Raw genomic sequence first — 18,627 nt, forward strand, 5'->3', positions numbered from 1 at the left:
CCCCCCCCCCCCCCCCCCCCCCCCCCCCCGACATTTAATCATAGGAGTGCGTTTCTGTGTTGAGCACTTACTGCGAGTGGCCTCTGTGTCTGCAGTCGGTGGACAATCTGTTCAAATGAAAACTAAGCGATAGAGCTTTTTCTTAAAGCTATAAGTCATCATTTTAACAATCTCTTCTGAATATTCATCCTTTCTAAAAATGGTCAGAACGTCGTTAATGTTCTCTCTTTATCCTTCTTCAGCAGCAAGACGGAGCCGGTGGACAGTGAGACGGTGATCAGAGCGCGAGGGCTCCCATGGCAGTCCTCAGACCAAGACATTGCTCGCTTCTTTAAAGGCCTCAGTATTGCCAAGTATGTTCCAATAGCCCCACTATTTCTATCATTTTTATTCAAAGCTTCCAACATGTTAGTCAGGGTGCAGATTTAGCTACATATTTTAGTGTTTGTAGATCATTTAAAGTACTCTTTTTAAATGTCAAATGGAACCCTCCAAGATTAGTATGAAATGGTAAAGTCATTGGCTTAAAGGCTCTTAGCATTTTTGGCTAGAATAGTCGTTTGAACATCAAAACCTCATTATTAGAAAACTATGGACACTCTACGATTAGAGCTGCTTTAAGCTTTTATCAGCTAAAATATGATGCTACATAAAATGTATAATAAAAATAGTTTTAATTAAGTATAAAATTAAATAAAAAAATCTCATACCTGTGTGCCGGATAGAAAGTCCCTAAAAAAGGGAGCTCTGTTAAAGTATCACCATTAACTGTGTTCTTACTCATGAGTGTATCTGTGCACCGGTGTGTCAGGGGTGGCGTGGCCCTGTGTCTCAACGCTCAGGGCAGGAGGAATGGCGAGGCCTTAGTTCGCTTCATCAACTCAGAACACAGAGACCTGGCCCTGGAGCGCCACAAGCACCACATGGGCAGCCGCTACATCGAGGTTAGACTCCGCATTTAACTCGTGCTCATACTGTGTTTTTAAAATATGCTCGGCTGAACACTAGACCCGTCTTTAAGTCCTTAGGTAGTTGATGCGAGTCTGTAAAATGTCTTCTAAACTAAATAATGCTCTTCATGGCTAAACCCAGTTTTTCCTCTTTTCTTTTCTTTTCAGGTCTACAAGGCCACAGGAGAGGAATTCCTCAAGATTGCTGGAGGTCAGATTTCAGATCTCTTTTTTTTTTTTTTTTTTTTTTTTTTTTTTTTTTTTTTTTTCTTTTTTTTTTTTCTCTCCTCTTCTCACTGTGTTTGTATGAGGACTCGGGGTGAAAGGCTTCCTGTTAGTGTGGGGTAGACTTTTATTTCATGGCCTTCCCGCTTCTTTGAGGAAAAACAAGACCTACATCTGTAAAAGAGCAGCTCTTCAGTGACCGTAAAACAGGGGATCTCATTTGCGCTCTGGCTCTCTCGCTCTCTCTCTCCTGTTACCTGTGTCTTTGACTCATCCCAGTGACTCTCCAGCAGCTTATCTTGGACTAATGAAAGACTCTTTGTGAGGCGCTCCCCCCACCGCCCCTCATCGCTTCCTAACCTCCTCATCCCCTGCCCAACTTTTCAGAGGCCTGTGGGACAGAAAGTTCCCTCTCGGCTAACAGCAGCTCACCTGTTCAGTTCAGCCTCGAAATGCACTCTCCCCCCCCCCCCCCCGAGGGAGAGACGGCTGCAGGTCGGTGAAAGGGCCGGCTCAGTGTTGATACAAAAGGGGTGTGAAGAGACAAAAGCAGGGCCCGGGGTCTCTGGACCACAGAGCAGCAGTCACACAGAACAGAGATAGCAGACAAAGAAACACAGTCACACGGAGCAGATAACTTGCAGCGGCCACCAGTCCGACTGTGGACTTTATTCAGATGAGTAAAGATCAGTACAGATTGACAGCATGTTGGACTTTAAGCAAATAGTTCAAGCAGACAAGACTGCTGCGTGGATCAAAAGAAATGAATGCAGTTCACAGTAAACGTGTAAATGAAAATACAATCCAAAACATTTAGTGTATCGGGCAACATCATTGCTGTTATGGAAAATTAAATTAGGTATCATAGCTGTTTTAATTTGACCTTTTACAATAAATATGGGCTGCAGTCTCCTGCTGGCTGGTAGTAGAAGGAACAACACAATACACTCTTAAAAAGTAAAAACAAAAATTGCGGCTAGTCAGTAAAACAGTTGAGCAGTAATAAACAAACCATGAGCCACTGAACTTTATATCCAAAAACGTTTATTTCCTTGATCACTGGATGACAAGTCGATCGTATATTTTGATCATCGAAATGCTTTAAGTTGTCTGGACATGTAGTTTAATTTGTTGCGTCTTCTGTGTTTTTTACAATAGTTACAAAGCGGTCACAGAAAGCCATTCAGGTGAAACAACACTTGACTGGTCATGGCACTGTCTGCACACATACCGTCTGTATACATGTCTGTGACCTGGGGTCAGTTGGTTTAACAGCACTACTCCAGATGGGGATAGTTGCAAATTGAAGGGTTGCGTGAACATATATCTTTATTTTTTGCAAGTCTCACAAGATTGGAGAACAGACGCAGGTGATTGTGTGATGGGGGTCAGTGAATACAGCGATGCCTTGGTTCAGCTGGCTGGGCAAAGCCAGTATGACTCTCTGTTTGCAAATCAGCCATTTAGCCTGTAAGAACGCCGCACTTTAGATGTTGTTCTACTTCTTTGCTGCCTAAAACTGGATGGTAGTGCTTGCAACTGTGGAAGGAGAAGCTAGGGTAGAGGCGCTGAGAGATAATGTTCAAAATGTTTTTATACCAAGGTATCTCTCACTTTGATTGGCAAGATGTTCCACAATGGCCTTGAGATATTAATTAGCGTGATTCCTTTATGGCAAACTTATGATTAAATACCTTTTTAGTTTTAAATTTGCTGGATCAACCAAACACCGGCATTACTGTCTGGATATTCTATGCTCTGGGATGACATCTCTTTGGCTCAAACTGAGATATCTCCACAACTATTGGATGGATTGACCATTGAAATTGATGTTAGAATGCTGATGTTAGCATTTTGCTGAATGCACCACTGTGCCTATTTACAGCCTCACCGAGCTGCCGGCATGGCTGTAGATTTTCTTGTTCCAATAAAAATGTTCTTAACAGATTTTTGTGAAAAACCATGGTGTATATCGATATCGCAGTATAGAATAAGATGCATCCCGATAGAGGATTTTAGCCACTTCTACTGAGTGAAGTGTTGTCATCTTGAAAGCTTCACTGAACTGTGATCCCTGGGATGGTCCTAAGATGGCCAGGTGTTTAATCACTGCTGTCCTCTTGACTCTAGGTACGTCGAACGAGGTGGCCCAGTTCTTGTCCAAAGAGAACCAGGTGATCATCCGTATGCGGGGGTTGCCATTCACCGCCACCGCCCAGGAAGTGCTGTCCTTCCTTGGACCCGAGAGCCCAGTTACAGATGATGCCGAGGGTCTGCTCTTCGTCAAGTACCCTGACGGACGGCCCACTGGCGATGCCTTCGTGGTCTTTTCTTGTGAAGAGTACGCGCAGAACGCCCTGAAGAGGCACAAGCAGATCCTGGGGAAGCGGTATATCGAGCTTTTTCGGAGTACTGCAGCTGAAGTGCAACAGGTAAATTCTGTTGTTAGGGTGGGACACATCTTTGAGCTGTACGTTTTTGACATGATGTGGGGGAAAAAAAAAAAAAATGTGCTGACGGTTTCAAAATAGATGTGATTTAAGAAATAGCATTGGTGTCGTTTATGTAACATGAGGTGGACAAAGGAAAGATTTAGTTTCCAGGTTCCGTGTGCAAGATGATTTATACATTTTAAGTTTGTTGTGTAGTTCCTGAAATTTCTGTTTCAAAATAACATTAAGACGGAAAAATTGAAAAGGGGATCTTGTGGCTTTGGCTTTCTATTTCAGACATAAACATGTTTCCTTTGAGTACTTTCTGAAACATAATTATGATAAATATGTTGACAAATCTATGCATTTTATTTTCTTGCAATTTAAAAAAAAAAACAAAAAAAAAAAAACTCCTTCTTGGGAAAGGCTTTTTGTCATCGATAAATAATAAATAGGTTCACTTTCTATTTGTGACACCAGTCGACATGAGCGGACCAAAACAGAGAGGTTGGTAAGGAACTGATGTCATGACAACAAAGAAAAGTGGCAAAACATTGTTCTGACGAAACAGTCGCGACGTCCACTAAGTCAGAGGACTGTTGAGTTTGCACAACTGAAAATAACATTGTTATTGCGCAATGCATACGTGTATATATTTAGTATTAATCACTGTGAGAAACTGTTGTGACCGTGTTTACCTTCAGCTGGTTCCTGTTGGCTGTGAATGTTTAACACATTGATCAACTCTGATTCATCCTATTATTTATTTATTTTTTCTGTCTAATTTACATATGCAGAACAGTTCAACGATTGGAGTCGAGCTTTCTTTTGACACTTTCTTCGTTTGCAGAAAACGAGCAGTGATGACGTGTGATTCATCGACGTCTTCTTCTTTGTCCGCCAGGTCCTGAACCGCTACATGTCCGCGCCTCTGATCTCCACACTTCCCCCTTCACCCATCATGCCTGTCCCCGTTCTCGCCACACCCCCCTACCTTCCAGCGGCCAGCAGCACCCGCGACTGTGTCCGCCTCCGCGGCCTGCCCTACACGGCCGGCATTGAAGATATCCTGGAGTTCATGGGAGAGCACACCGTTGACATCAAACCCCATGGAGTCCACATGGTCCTCAACCAACAGGTCAGACTGCTGGGGACTCGTAGGCTGTAAAGCTCCGTCTCTTAAAACCATTATAAATGTCATCCCCCTTCACGGCTCTTTATCAGAAATCACTACAGTAAAAGAGAAGTATTGTCGTACAAGTGTAGCAACGGCTAAAAGACAAAGAGGAAACTTGGATAAGAAGCCTACTTTACTGCTTTACAATGATTGCTTTCCCAACAGATTTATTTTTCTTCAGACAAAATAACACTGATGCTGTCTAACCACCACACGAATGCAGCATTATAGTCAGGAAAAATGTAGCTGTATTTAAGATCTCAAGCTGTGACAGATTCTATAGAATCTAACTTGATATCCTTGCCCTATCCATAACCAGCTTTTAGCCGAAGACATTATTGTTTGGCAGTTAAAATGCCACCTCCTTTGAATTTCAACTATTGCTGTATCCTTGTTCTCATTGTCTTTAATTCATTCTGTCCGTCGTCTCTGCAGGGTCGGCCCTCCGGTGACGCTTTCATCCAAATGAGATCCCCTGACAAGTCGTTTATGGTGGCCCAGAAGTGCCATAAAAAGACCATGAAGGACCGGTATGTCGAAGTGTTCCAGTGCTCCACAGAGGAGATGAGCATTGTGTTGATGGGAGGAACCCTGAACCGCAGCGGCCTCTCCCCTCCACCCTGCAAGCTTCCCTGTAAGTGAACTCCACCAGATGGTTTGTCAAGCCACCAATTAAGCCTTTTTAGTAGTATTTGTGACAATGTTTGGATTTTCTGTTTTATATCATGTATATTTATTGGGACATATTTCATACCTGCATCCTTCCGCTGACATCCAGTCAATTTAGCTTCAAGCAAGCTTATTTTTTCTCTTTCATATCCTAGAAATCTGTAGTTATACTCCGGTTACGTCTCTGCCTTCCTTTTGAAACAATGATGCCAGTTGAGGCCGGACTGAATGCAACTCTGTACTTTACTCTGTTTATGGTTCATATCTGTCTTTGGTGATTAGATTAGGATTGTCAGTCACGTGAGAGTACCTTCAATTTTTACTTTTCTGTGTTTCTTTTTAATGGTCATTGATAAACTAATCTTTACCGATTTGTATCTCTGCTTAATAGTTTCCAGAGAAATGTAGTTTTGCCTTTCACCCACTACAATTAGAGTGACAGTGCTCTCTTTTTGCATATAGCTTCAACCGGACTAACCTGGAAACACTTGAGCCCCCACAAGGCCAGCAGTGTTTAGTGCCCCTGTGTTGGCACTGAGGTAGACCACAGCTTGATAGTGGCTGTTTGTATGTAAACACATCTCTGCTGGCATTTGAGTGTGTTTACATTGTAGATGTGACAGCCTGAAGGACACGGTTGGCTCATGGTGCTGTCAAGTTTAGTTGTACTGTTGAAATTCCCATGCAGCATGTTGTAGCTGTCCATTTACTTCCTTGTGCTACACTTTACGACTGGCAGGACTGTGCATGCGCTGAACACAACATGTAAATGACTACACGCTCTTTGTCTGTTTCTGCAGGTCTATCTCCCCCCACAGCCTATGCTGCCTTCCCCACCCCGCCTGCCATGCTTTCCGAGGCTGCCCTCTACCAGTCCCCCCTGCTGGCTGCTCCCAGACCACATCACACGGTCACACACAGCCCAGCTCACACTCTGGCCTACTACCCCCCTCAGCCGCACATGTATATGAATATGAACATGAACTACACCGCTTACTACCCCAGGTTAGTACATCATCAGCTACAGCTGACTACTCGGTCATTTGTATCTTCTGCTCTTCTCTAACTTCTCTCCTCTTTTGTTCTGTCTAACATTTCCTCGCTCTCCAGCCCCCCAGTTTCTCCTTCCACAGTTGGCTACTTTGCAGCCCCACCGGGATCAGTGGCAGCAGCAGTCGCAGCCCAACCCCATCCTGCTGCAGCCACCGCCTCTTCTGTGCTGCCTCAGCACGGTGCACTGGTGAGGATGCAGGGCCTGCCCTACAACACTGGAGTCAAGGACATTCTCAGCTTCTTCCAGGGCTACCAGGTCAGCACATGTTGCACTGAAATAAAGGTGTTTTATAGGGATGTGAGGGAAAACCTATCGTGGTATTTTTATTCAACTGTATGAGTGATATTAGCTCCGTTTGTAAAATGCTCGTACACTTGGATTTAAACTGCGAAGGCCCACTGTGGTGTTGCAGTAAGTTGTGCCATCCAGCAGCCACTTGATAGTGATGGTAAATGTAAATGCTGACCAGTATACCAATAGACAGTGTGTTTAGCTTTATCTTGTTGATTGTGAACTCTTCCCTCAGCCTGCAACCCCAGATTTTACAGTCTAGAGCTGTTGGGACTGCTGAGCTCTCGACCCTGCAGCTAGAAAGATTTACCCGTTACCATTGGTGCTTTTTATTGCAACATTTAATTAAGAGACATGTGTGCACTTGTGCTCTCCTCCCTTTTCTGTGCTGCCCATATTTTTTGCTGGCACTCCAAAGTAGGTGGAGTCATCTGAAGCAGGTATGAACCCTGACGGGTGTGGCTTCAGATGGTTTGGTACGTCGGGGAGGGAGGGGGGGGTGTTGAGGTGGAGGGGTGGAACTGGTGTTGTGGCACAGATATTTGGGCTGCTGTTGGTCTTTACGGCTTATATCATTTAGTAGTGGTTAAACCCTTATACTTTGGTGTGTGTTTTTGTGTGTGTGTCTGAGAGCCTTACTGTGGGGGGGGGGGGGGGGGGGGAGCCAGCATCAAATTCACACAAAATGAGAACCTGCATTCTGTAGAACTTGACATGCTGAACACTGCATGCGTGTATGTGTTATTATGCTAGGCTTGCTGCGGTATTCGGTGTTACACGGTGGACAGGCATACACTGATTACATTACTTGGCCACCGTACCGACCGTCGTTTTGCTTTTTTTTTAAATAGAAATAAAACCCATTTAGTTCATATCGGGTCCAATGTCAGCATCATGTTAATCAAATAAAAAAACAACCCTACTTTGTAAAATACACCTGTTATTGATTGTTAGTCGGACGATGAACAGCAGCACAGAGTAGCAGGAGTCGGATATCACTGATCACGTGACAGCAAAGGTGCCTATTTGGAAACTCGTATTTAAACCAACTGTTTAAAGGAAACCTGATAACATTGAGGCAATCTGTGAACTTTTGTTATGAAGCCATTTGGAGGACGGCATGAAATCGAGGGGTCGCAGCTGGAAGGCGGCACCAGGTGGACACATGCGGTCCCGCAGCTTAACTGGAGAGGCCAGACGCACAGCCATCGCACATTAAATATCAAAGTAAGCGCTCCACAGACATTGAGCTTATCTTTCCATATGAAATGTCCAGTGTAATCGGTAACGCCAGAGTTTATTAACCGTTGGAAAAAAAATAAAAAATGTCCTGGCATTGTGTGTGTGTGTGTGTGTGTGCGTGTGCGTGTGCGTGTGTGCGCGCGCAAAGCTGACTCCAGACCTGACTGTTGGCTGAACTATCGTAACTGTATCCTTAACGGAGTGAGTGTGTGTTTTTCTGGCTGCAGTAGCGTCTCTCACACTGGCCCTGGGTGAGAAAACTTTTCCCACACAAGTGCTGGTGTAGTTTACCAGACAATCCTATGTTTCAAATGTATCCTGTCCAGCCAGGATTTGGTCTGTGCTTCTGCTTTGGTGTGTTTGTCTTCCTCAAAAGTATTTTTTTGTGTGTGTGTGTGCCTCTGCATCTTGTGTGTATCTAAAACTGTGTACTGTTCATTTGTGAAACAATGTGGAGGCCTCCCACCCTGACTGTGCGTTCATTACTATGCTATCTGTAGTACGCCCCTGACGAGTACAGCAGCATGGTTCAGATGAGCGAACAGGCCAGGAGTCTGATTCAGCCCAAAGAATGGCTCTGTCTTTAGGGACTCACCCCAAGGTAAGAGGAGCCACCCGACCAGAGAACCAGCGTGGAAAGAGGGGGCATTTCCTACACTTCAATCACATCTATATGTTTAGGCTTATGCACAATATGCAGCAATGGACTAGCATCAAACTGCCCAATAAGCACTGACACATCACATATTATTATGCCCACTATTGATACTTTGTGCAACATAAGCTCTCCAATGTAAGTTCTTTCCATGAGAACAAATCAATACACGTAAGCACATTATACACATTCTACCAATCTAAACAGGAATGCCCGATCTAGCCAACATGGTTCTACGCTCCTGACCCGGCATGTCGGCCTGCTGCTTCCCAAACAAATCTGCCTCATGACTGAAGTCTCTCCTGTATGCCTGTTAGGAGTGCTGAGTCTGTATGAAATATTAGGGAAATGTATTGCTGTTGTGGATTATCAGCTCAGTTTTACAACTTGAACTTGTGGCAGCCTCGCCTCCTGCAGATACTTTGCATATTGCATGATTTGCAGAAGATGATGTTCTATGCAGGAAGTTTGCTCTAAGTTGAAAAAAAGATGAAAAATGATTTATCTTAGGAAAAGATCATAGAAAACCTAAATCTTATGTTCAAATAGTTGTGTGAAAGGTTGTAAGACGATATCATGAAGATATCTGATTGTCAGACATCTTCAGGTAATCTGATTGCAGGGTTTTCATTCAAAGTGAACATTACCGTATAGGATTTCACCCACTCACACAACCTGAGCCCGAGAGGAGGAAACCAGTACATCACTCTGGTTTCATGTTTCATAAAGAGCCTGCAGACACCAATGTCCTGCAGTCACGTGAAGACTATTTGTATTCCTCTTCCTTAGGGAGACTTGAGACCTTCACAAACAATTAACAGATAACGTGGTGTTTTACCACTCTTTGTTTGTCTCAAAGCGTTTAGTTAAAAGCTAGCTGTAGTTATATTTCACCAAACGACACGGTTTATATACCAAGCACTACTCACTTAATTGAACAGAGAAAGATTACATGCGTTCATGTTCTGCCTCTGCTAACAGAAGAATTGATTTAGGATCACTGATGAGTCTTGATTCAGTACCCGTCCGACACTAAACCACCTCATGAGTCCTGAATGCATCGTCTCCCTCTCTCCTGCTCCGACATCCTCTTAACTTTTTGACTTAATGGATTTTTACTGCCATCGTTGCTAATGTGATCAGTGAGTTTGTTTCTTATCTGCATGTTTTAAGGAAACCTTTTCTTTTTTGCATCGAGCTTTATTTTCATGCAAGCCGTGGATGCATGCATACTTACGGATGGTTACTGTGTGGCGTCACAACCTGCCTCGTGGGTTTCAGGTCCTCTGGGAACAGCATGTACTCTGCTTTCGCTCTATAAGCGCTACCCCGTTAATCTTTTCTTTCTCTCTACCTAACTGAACCGGTTTGATGAGGCGATCTTTTCAAAGGTCATTGTTCATCCTCTGCTTTCTGAGCTCCCCCTGGTGTTTTCAGGGTGCAGCTGCACAGGTGACACTTATCGTCTCACATGTTTGTGTCGTTTTTATTTATTTTTCTGCAGCTCCAGCCAGACGCCGTCCTCATCTTGTACAACTTCAGCGGCCAGTGCAGCGGCGAGGCCTTGATCACCTTCCATAGTGAGGACATCGCCAGGCGGGCCGTAGCCGAGCGCTCCAACCACCCCTTCTACGGCCAGCAGGTCCACTTGGTCCTATGTAACTGACCACTAGCCGTTCATCTCTCGCCGCCTCCTCCCTTAATTTAAGCTCACATTGAGGTGCATTCTCCTCGAAAGTGCCTCCAACAGATTTTCCAGTTGATCCCAGTGCCATTTAAAAAAAAAAAAAAAAAAAAAAAAAAAAAAAACGGCTGTTGAAGCGCTTCCTTTCCCATGATCTGCAATTATTAACACAAAACTGACGCTGCTGGCTGTGTCATTCCTGAAGCTACTGTTTGAGTTCGGACATCCACTGGTGAAGCAGCTGAAGTCGGTAAAGCTTAATGTTGGGTTAATGACTTTGTGGATGTCACGCACAGCATTTCTGTGCGTTTGTGTCTACTGTAATAGCTGGTTAGACGGTGTAGAGCCTGGACAAATATGCATGTATATTTAAATGCCTTATCGATGTGTCCCCCGATACGACTGTACAGATGTTCATCCTGAAATGCTTGAGGCTGTACAAACCACTTCTGCAAACAATCTTTTCTGTTTATTTCATCATTTTCACTCTTAACCACTACAAGATTTTGACTTTTCATGACTTGACTTTTTATGATCCTTTGTGTTCGCTCTATGCAAAGTGTATATGTGCGTGCACAATGTTTATTGAGTTGATGGTCTCCAAAAGTGTAGTGGTGCCATTAGAAGAGAGAGAAAGAAGCCATATAAAGACTTGCTGTACTTCTCAACTGTCGTGGATTAATTTGAATTAACCTGCAGAGACTGTTGATTAATACTACAGCAACACCACAGATGTGCCAGTGTACCATCTCATTTGTAACTATTTTTTTCTGTAAAAAGCATTTATGTGTGACATGCAGCATGTCGTCCCATTTAGATATTTTCCAAGCACTACAGATTTATTTGTTCCAAAGAGTTAAGTGACCGAGTGTCTTTAACAGAGTATGACAAATCGATTCTATTTTTATTAATCCCATTTCCGTACAATGTTTTTGGAGATGATGTTATGAAATATTAAGGACAAAGTCATATCTTTTTCTAATGACCGACCGCAGCTACTAGATCTTTTCCGTTTTGGTTTCCAGTCTATAGCTGCATTAATTCCTGCTTATGACCAGAGTACTGTGTAAAAGCTGCATGAGTTTTTCCTGTGACAGGCCTACTGACAGCTGTCTCAGTTTGTCCCATCCCCCCCTTTGCTGTGCCTACAGTACCCAGAGTGCAATACTGGCCCAAACAAGGCTAAGTCAACTTCTGGTGGCAGAGGAGATATTTGTTTGTTTTGTTGCAAGTTTGACACTTGTATGAATTTAGATCTGTGTATAAAACCAAACAATAAATGATTTTGACTATGGTACATGTTTCATTTGGTCTCAATTAGAGAGTAATTCCTAAGGTGCCAATAAATGTTGCCCAAACATAAAAAAATATATATTTTCTTTTCATAAAGGGAATAAATCGAGGGACTCGAACCGAAGGGACACAAGTGTCATTTAGGGACAATGTGAGCATTAAATATCAAATGAAAGCTCTGTGAGATACTTTCAGTGCCTAAAGTGCACCACTGAAATGTTATATAAAGTTTTCTTTATATATGTAATATAAAGAAAACCGAGAGGCGTAAGAGTGAAAGTGGGGTTTGGTCTGCTCTAAGCTCACTTGTGCCCTTTTTGACTCAACTACAAAAATATTCTATCAAACTCGAATCAGCGGCCGTTGCCATATTCTGAACATAATATTTTATCCGTTTGTATTATCAGGTTGAGCGTCACTATAAAAAACAATGTTGCAGACATTTATAAAATGTCTTTTTTGTTGTGTTTAAAAACCTTGAACACAAACTAATTGGCATAACTGCAAGTACATCACTTTTTTTTGAAGACTTTTACTTACAAACACCCATATCCTGTGTTTGTCTTTGAGAAAACATTTAAAGCAGAAGTGTCTATCTCTCTCACAAATTGCGTATATCTACTGATAATGAAAGGCAACATTAGGCACATACAACATACTGCTGATGTGTCATATATGAGCCGCTTCCCCATTCTGTGAGAAAAGGTCTAGCTTGTCTCAGAGTCAGTTATGTTTTCTTGTGTGATTCCATCCTGAGCGTATTTTTTGTCACACCCGTTGCCCTCAGTAGTTTTCCACTGTCACAGTTGAAATAATCTTGACTCGCTAATATTCAAAGAACCTTTGACCAAAGAGGTAATGAGCACTGTCACAGTGGGGTTACTCAACCCTCAGTATACATCTATATCCAACTGAGCCATCTTATACAATCTGGCACATACAAATGACACCCCATGGGAAAATCTTTAGTATGGTATCTTAATTCTTTTTCTTCAAAACTTGTTCAACTTCTTCAAAACCCTTTATGCCAAAATCTACGTCTCAGAAAACTTGAAACAGTTTTGAGTCCCATCAAAGTAAAATCAATTTTAGACATCGAGCGCAAAGTGAATTCTACTTATATTTACTATCATCCATTTGGCCAATTTTGTAAAATATATAGAAAAGGTGTTCCTTCCACTGTAACTGCTGTAGCGCAGCAGCTGATCATAAACGCAGGTTAGACATCTTTGTACGGTTTATGAAGCAAGGCAGCACTGTAAACACAGTTTCATCTTGACTATTCCCTAGATATAATTAACACATGCAATAAGATAAGGAAATTAAAATGTGACTATAATTATGACACCACACTGAAATTATGTCAAAACCCAATTATTAAAAACACAGTGCCACTGTCATCTACTGGTTGTGTCAGTTGGTGAGAGCAAAAGGCAGCAGACAAACTAAAAATGTTTGATAAGAGTGTTCTTGTTTTTTAAAAGTTTGTTCGTTCTTTATAAGCTTGTGACAAAGTTTAGACATGATTCCGCTTTTTGCTGCTCGACAAACGGAACATGCAGTTATTCATTTTGCAATCTTTTCATCTAGAGGAAGTTGAAAGCATGACTGTCGTTTTTAGTGGGATACCAGGACAATTCTTTGCCATTTCGTCAGGAGAGAAAATATTTTTGTTGTAAGCTGTGGATTCTATGATTAAGAAAACACATTGAGTAAATTGAGCAACAGTTTTATTAGTTCACAATCAGACTGTATCACAGATGTTTCCCAACACAGAACGAGAAAACTTCCTAAAGTCGTATCTCGAATTGAGACATAAGCTGTAAGTGAAATATTTCTCTGTGGCAAAAGTGTAGAAGTAAGAAGTGGCGGACACAAACACTGGATTACCAGATGGAAACCTACTGTGTCTGTTCCCACATTTACAGGCATTTAAAGAAATATTTTACAAAATCAATTATACCTAATCAATGACATTTCCATTCTATCGGCATCAACAAAATTATAAAATAACATAAAAACTTTTCATTGAGTCTTGTCATAGAAAATTATGTATTGTACTATATGGCATTTATCTAAGTACATACTATATGTCATATTTATAAATATAAGGTCACAATTTAAAAAAGAAACAACATAACTTTTTAAAACAGAACATGTAAAATAGGTAATTTACAGAGTTGGCCAAGTAAACTCTGACTTCCTGTTTTTCTGTGTTTTAGTTTCATACAAAATTCTTCCATAAAAATACTAACAGTATACACATGACAGACATTACATAGAATTTCAATATCAGGATGGATTATTTTCACACATTTTTATTAATATGTCCATTTGGTCTTTTGACTCCGACACACACTGAGAACTGCTGGTCTGATTGCTCTGCCTCTTGGACACGAAGGACAACTCTTTATTGCCCTCACCTGGGGAGGTGCTGGAGATGTGGCGGAAGAGCTTCTGGATGCCGGTGTCACTCAAGGAGCTCCTGAAGGAGCGAGCAGCAAACATGTAGAGGATGGGGTTAACAGTGCTGCTGATGAAGACCATGGCTCCAGCGATGAATGTCATGGTGCTCCTGACGTTCTCCAGGTTGTCTGCTGCGTCGGGGAGTGAGTCTACAGTGGCCAGGATGATGAGTGAGAGGATGTTTCCTATGTGATGAGGCGTCCAGCAAATGGCAAACACAACCACCACACTGGCAATAAGGACTGTGGACTTGCGCTTAGACTTGAAAGTCATCTGAGTAATCCGGCTGCACAGGCAACCATAGCAGACCACGAGGATGAAGAAGGGTAATATGTAGCCCACCAGTGTCTCGAGAAGCACACACACCAGCTCCTGGGTCGTAGAAGTGTAAAAGCGGTACAGACAGTGCTCCTCGCCAGAATCCGTCCCTACAACCTGAGTTGGGATGACAGGTATGCTGAACAAGAATGCTGCAGTCCACAGAGCCAGCAGAACTTTATTCAAAGCTTTTTTCCTCTTCCAGCCAGCTGAGACAAAGGGATAGCGCACGGCCACAAAGCGCTCCACGCTCATGAGGGTAATGAGGAAAACACTGCTGTACATGCAGGCGTTGATCATGAACACCATGGCTTTGCAGGAGGCTTCTCCAAACACCCAGGAGTGGGCCAGGGAGTAGATCCATATAGGCAGGGTGATGAGGACCAGCAGGTCTGCAACAGCCAGGTGCAGGATGAGCACCACGGTGTGGGAACGCTGCTTGACGTGTCTCAGGATAGTCCAGATCACCAGCAGGTTCCCCGGAGCTCCCACCAGGAAGGACAGGCCCAGGATCACACAAGCCACTGCTGTCCCGCCGTCAAACTCCTCAGGGGCCATTTCCTCTGAAGGAGACAGCTCTGTTGAGTAGTTCATGCTGCAAGTGTATGTGCTGACGGTGGCGTCTGGATGAAAAGAAAAACAAAGTGCTGAACAAGCAAGTGTTCACTTCCCTTTGAAATAGACAGGAAAGGGTTTCCTCACAGGGCTATTTGAGACATAGAGAGATGATTCATGTATGCGTCATAAGTCCATTTGTCACCTCATGTCATGGATTAAAAGTAGGTATAAGAGCATCAAATAAGTTAAAGAACCTGCAAAGACAAACTGAAATAATGTTAGAAAATGATGCTCCTTTAGAGAGTAAACGTGGGAGCAACTCCGTGTATACAATAACATTAACAGAGGCAATTTAAGGAGAATCTATTTGAGGTAACTTCCATGATCAGGCCGGACAGATTTACTGAAATTATGTTTTTCATAGCTTGTCCTGTTTTGTGTGAAAGAGTATTTGATTTAAAATGGGAGCATGATTGGTTTGCAACTGTGGATATTAGTTATGGGGAGTAGTTGCTCCACATTCAGTATGAAATATCACAGTATTGTTTTGAAGGACATATAGAATACACTATAGTTTAGCATATAGAGTCTTTATTTACCTTAACTGCCATTGCTAGGGCATATTTTCCCCAAAGAGGCAGGGAATCAAGTTGTTCTAAGTTAAATCAAAAAGAGAGAATGATAAACTAATTACATTTTAATAATCAACAAAAAATGTAATTATTGTAGCAGTTTCCAGGCTCATCCATCTAGATGTATTACATTGCATTTTTCATGTCAGAGAACAGATGCCTCTTTAATTGTAACACACAAAACACATGACACAATGCAGGAGTGTATCAACTTGTTAAGTTTTCAAACTTTTAAACTGTACAGCAATAAATTATCACCAAAATTGAGAAACATAATAAAGATTGCGATCATGTGTTGGCTTGCAGTGGCATCCAAGGGTCAATGTGAAAACAAAGACAGGAGGGTACGGTGACATGAATCACAACACATTACCACTGTCAGCACTATTGTACATATACAGGCTTTCAAAGCCTTAGATCATATATATAGGTCTTCATAATAAAGTACAGTCCCTTAATTAACCACAGAAGACAAATGTCACATTTCCCCGTCATCACAGGTTTTTTTTTCACAATCAGACATCAGCTCTATCTGTGTATTTGCTGCCCTCTGTCCAGTCTGCTGTTGTACTACCGGATCCCTGAGTTTGTTGGTGTGCGTGGCCATTTCCTGGAACAGCCTGACCAGTCGGGACTGCTCTAAACTCCCTTGCAAGTTCCTTGCGAAGAGGGCGTATAATACAGGATTCACTGAACTGCTGATGAAAACAAGAGCACCAGAGCTGAAGACAACACTCTCCGGCACACATTCACGTTCGGTGCCTGATCCTAGAATGCAAACCAGATCAATAATGTTGATGATATGGTACGGCAACCAGCACAGTGTGAAAGCTATCACCACAGCGTGAACAAGAACCATGGATTTAGGCTTTGAGTTGAAACTCATTTTCCTGAGCTGGGCAGCTACTAGAGAGTAACATATACTGAGAATGATAAAGGGAATTACAAAGCCCCACAAGGTCTCCAGACATAACAAGATGATTGCTTGGGTCACAGAGGTGACTTCATGAATAAAACACTGCTCAGTTCCATCACTTTCATCCAAAGTCTGGGTCACCACAGAAGGCCCTCCCAGAAGCAAAGCAAGGAGCCACAAAAGTACCAGACATCTGTTCATAGCACTCTTAGTCTTCCAGCGCATCATCACAAATGGATGACAGATTGCTAAATAGCGCTCCGCGCTCATAAGGGTGATGAAGAAAATGCTGCTGAACATGCACACACTGACAATGTACACCAAAGCCTTGCAAAGGGCTTCTCCAAGCACCCAGGTGTGTACCAGGGAGTAGATCCATATAGGCAGGGTGATGAGGACCAGCAGGTCTGCAACAGCCAGGTGCAGGATGAGCACCACAGTGTGGGAACGCTGCTTGACGTGTCTCAGGATAGTCCAGATCACCAGCAGGTTCCCCGGAGCTCCCACCAGGAAGGACAGGCCCAGGATCACACAAGCCACTGCTGTCCCGCCGTCAAACTCCTCAGAGGCCGTTTCCTCTGAAGGAGACAGCTCTGTTGAGTAGTTCATGCTGCAAGTGTATGTGCTGACGGTGGCGTCTGGATGAAAAGAAAAACAAAGTGCTGAACAAGCCAGTCTTAACTTCCCTTTATGGATAAATTGAACAGGAAGCAGGTTTCTCACAGTAGAAGGATAGGACCGGAGGGATAGGCACCCAAAGTAATCAGTTTACTGTAGACAGCTGATCTACTATTATTCCAAAGAACTTTCTGTTTCTGTTCTGTGACCATTTTATTACTCATATTAAAACAAGTCAGGAAGACTTTTAATTGGCTACATAGGTTGCATACATAACATCACTCCCACACATCAACTTTGGACTCTCTGTCAACTCCATATTGTATAAATGCCAACCGTTTGAATAGTTAATTATTACCATTACTTGCATTTTCGCAGATACAGTCAGAATTATTTCTGAGCCCAGAAATCTGTATGGAATATTTGATCTAATACACACAACAGCCTATCCTCCATTGTCTTTAACTTTTACACACATCATGTATATATTGTTAAGGACATTTCTGAAGTATAGGCCTGATTTGTTAATAGCTTCCTTCAAGTCATGTGGTTCTGATTTGAAGATCAGTGCAGTGTTTCCATGTGATCTCTTACTCATCATACTGAAGGTAGAGCTACAGAAATCGATGATATTTTAAGTTAAACACATTTTATTTATGAAATGTGATCAGCTTATGGTGTAACTAAATGAATTATAGCTCATGTTATTTATGAATTCCTCTTGCAGCTGCACATGTTTAAAACTGGGCATTTCTGACATCATTTCAATGCACATTTGAATGTATAGATTAACATTGATTGCTTCTACACTGCTCTCAGAGATTTTAATCTTTCAAGAATACAAAAAGAGTTTAATTATCACCTGCTCTTTCACGGTCTCTCAACAAAAACAGAATATAAGAACCTTTATTAAATGACATTTATTGCCGGGCTACATTTTTGTATTACTTGGTGAATGCAGGAGAGTAAATATAAAAGAACAGTGAATAGATAAAGAATGGGACACACTTCACATTTTAGGTAATCATCCAACCAGTTTTTTGATCACTGTCACTTTAAGGTACCACAAACTGTAAAACATGTTTGTTAGTTAATGTCAGAGAGAAAGGACACGATGGAAGACACTGAAGGATTAGGACTAACAGGAACAATATTAAAGAGCACAGTGGAGGGTGCTGGAAGTGGACAGAGCAGAACATGTTATGGAAGTTAATTAACTCCAGAAGATGGCAGTAAAACCATTAAAACAGTGAAACCTCATAGAAGAAGAAGGCTCCTCTCAGTCAGCTGCCTTCTGGTCAGGTGCCATTATAACCATTAGAACAACACAACACCAGCATTAGAAACGGGAGAAATGCCCCTGGTAGTAACGATAATACAGTTATCTTCAAAGTACTGGGTTGATTTGAAAGGACATCATGAAGATCATCCAACACAAGACTGAAAA

At 42.3% G+C, this 18,627-nt stretch overlaps 3 protein-coding genes across 6 annotated transcripts in view; 1 reads left to right on the forward strand and 2 right to left on the reverse strand.

The window, feature by feature from the left end:
• esrp2 (epithelial splicing regulatory protein 2) overlaps positions 1–11,673 on the forward strand; it is a 21,261-nt gene extending 9,588 nt beyond the window's left edge. For 2 of the 4 annotated variants that reach the window (XM_031846638.1, XM_031846639.1), the window contains 11 exons: positions 243–353; positions 812–944; positions 1,119–1,161; positions 3,306–3,607; positions 4,512–4,745; positions 5,220–5,418; positions 6,254–6,458; positions 6,564–6,762; positions 7,903–8,025; positions 8,541–8,641; positions 10,200–11,673. In XM_031846638.1, the coding sequence (XP_031702498.1) occupies positions 243–353; positions 812–944; positions 1,119–1,161; positions 3,306–3,607; positions 4,512–4,745; positions 5,220–5,418; positions 6,254–6,458; positions 6,564–6,762; positions 7,903–8,025; positions 8,541–8,627 (1,636 nt within the window). In that variant the 3' untranslated portion in view covers positions 8,628–8,641; positions 10,200–11,673. The remainder of the gene's footprint in view (positions 1–242; positions 354–811; positions 945–1,118; positions 1,162–3,305; positions 3,608–4,511; positions 4,746–5,219; positions 5,419–6,253; positions 6,459–6,563; positions 6,763–7,902; positions 8,026–8,540; positions 8,642–10,199) is intronic. The other 2 variants (XM_031846640.1, XM_031846641.1) reach the window with 2 other exon arrangements.
• A 1,431-nt stretch (positions 11,674–13,104) lies between these two features.
• On the reverse strand, positions 13,105–17,032 carry LOC116383026 (leukotriene B4 receptor 1-like). Its single transcript, XM_031846537.1, has 2 exons — positions 16,926–17,032; positions 13,105–15,079 (listed from the first exon to the last, which is right to left on the reverse strand). The coding sequence occupies exons 1-2, from the start codon at positions 16,939–16,941 to the stop codon at positions 13,965–13,967; spliced, it is 1,131 nt and encodes a 376-aa protein (XP_031702397.1). The 5' UTR covers positions 16,942–17,032; the 3' UTR covers positions 13,105–13,964.
• LOC116383027 (delta-type opioid receptor) lies at positions 16,003–17,171 on the reverse strand. The gene has a single exon (XM_031846539.1). It carries the CDS (start codon positions 17,169–17,171, stop codon positions 16,125–16,127), a length of 1,047 nt encoding a protein of 348 aa, XP_031702399.1. The 3' UTR covers positions 16,003–16,124.
• Between the last annotated feature and the right edge of the window lie 1,456 nt (positions 17,172–18,627).

Source organism: Anarrhichthys ocellatus, unplaced genomic scaffold (genome assembly GCF_004355925.1).
Source record: "Anarrhichthys ocellatus isolate YVR2014 unplaced genomic scaffold, GSC_Weel_1.0 scaffold6, whole genome shotgun sequence".
Classification (NCBI taxonomy): domain Eukaryota; kingdom Metazoa; phylum Chordata; class Actinopteri; order Perciformes; family Anarhichadidae; genus Anarrhichthys; species Anarrhichthys ocellatus.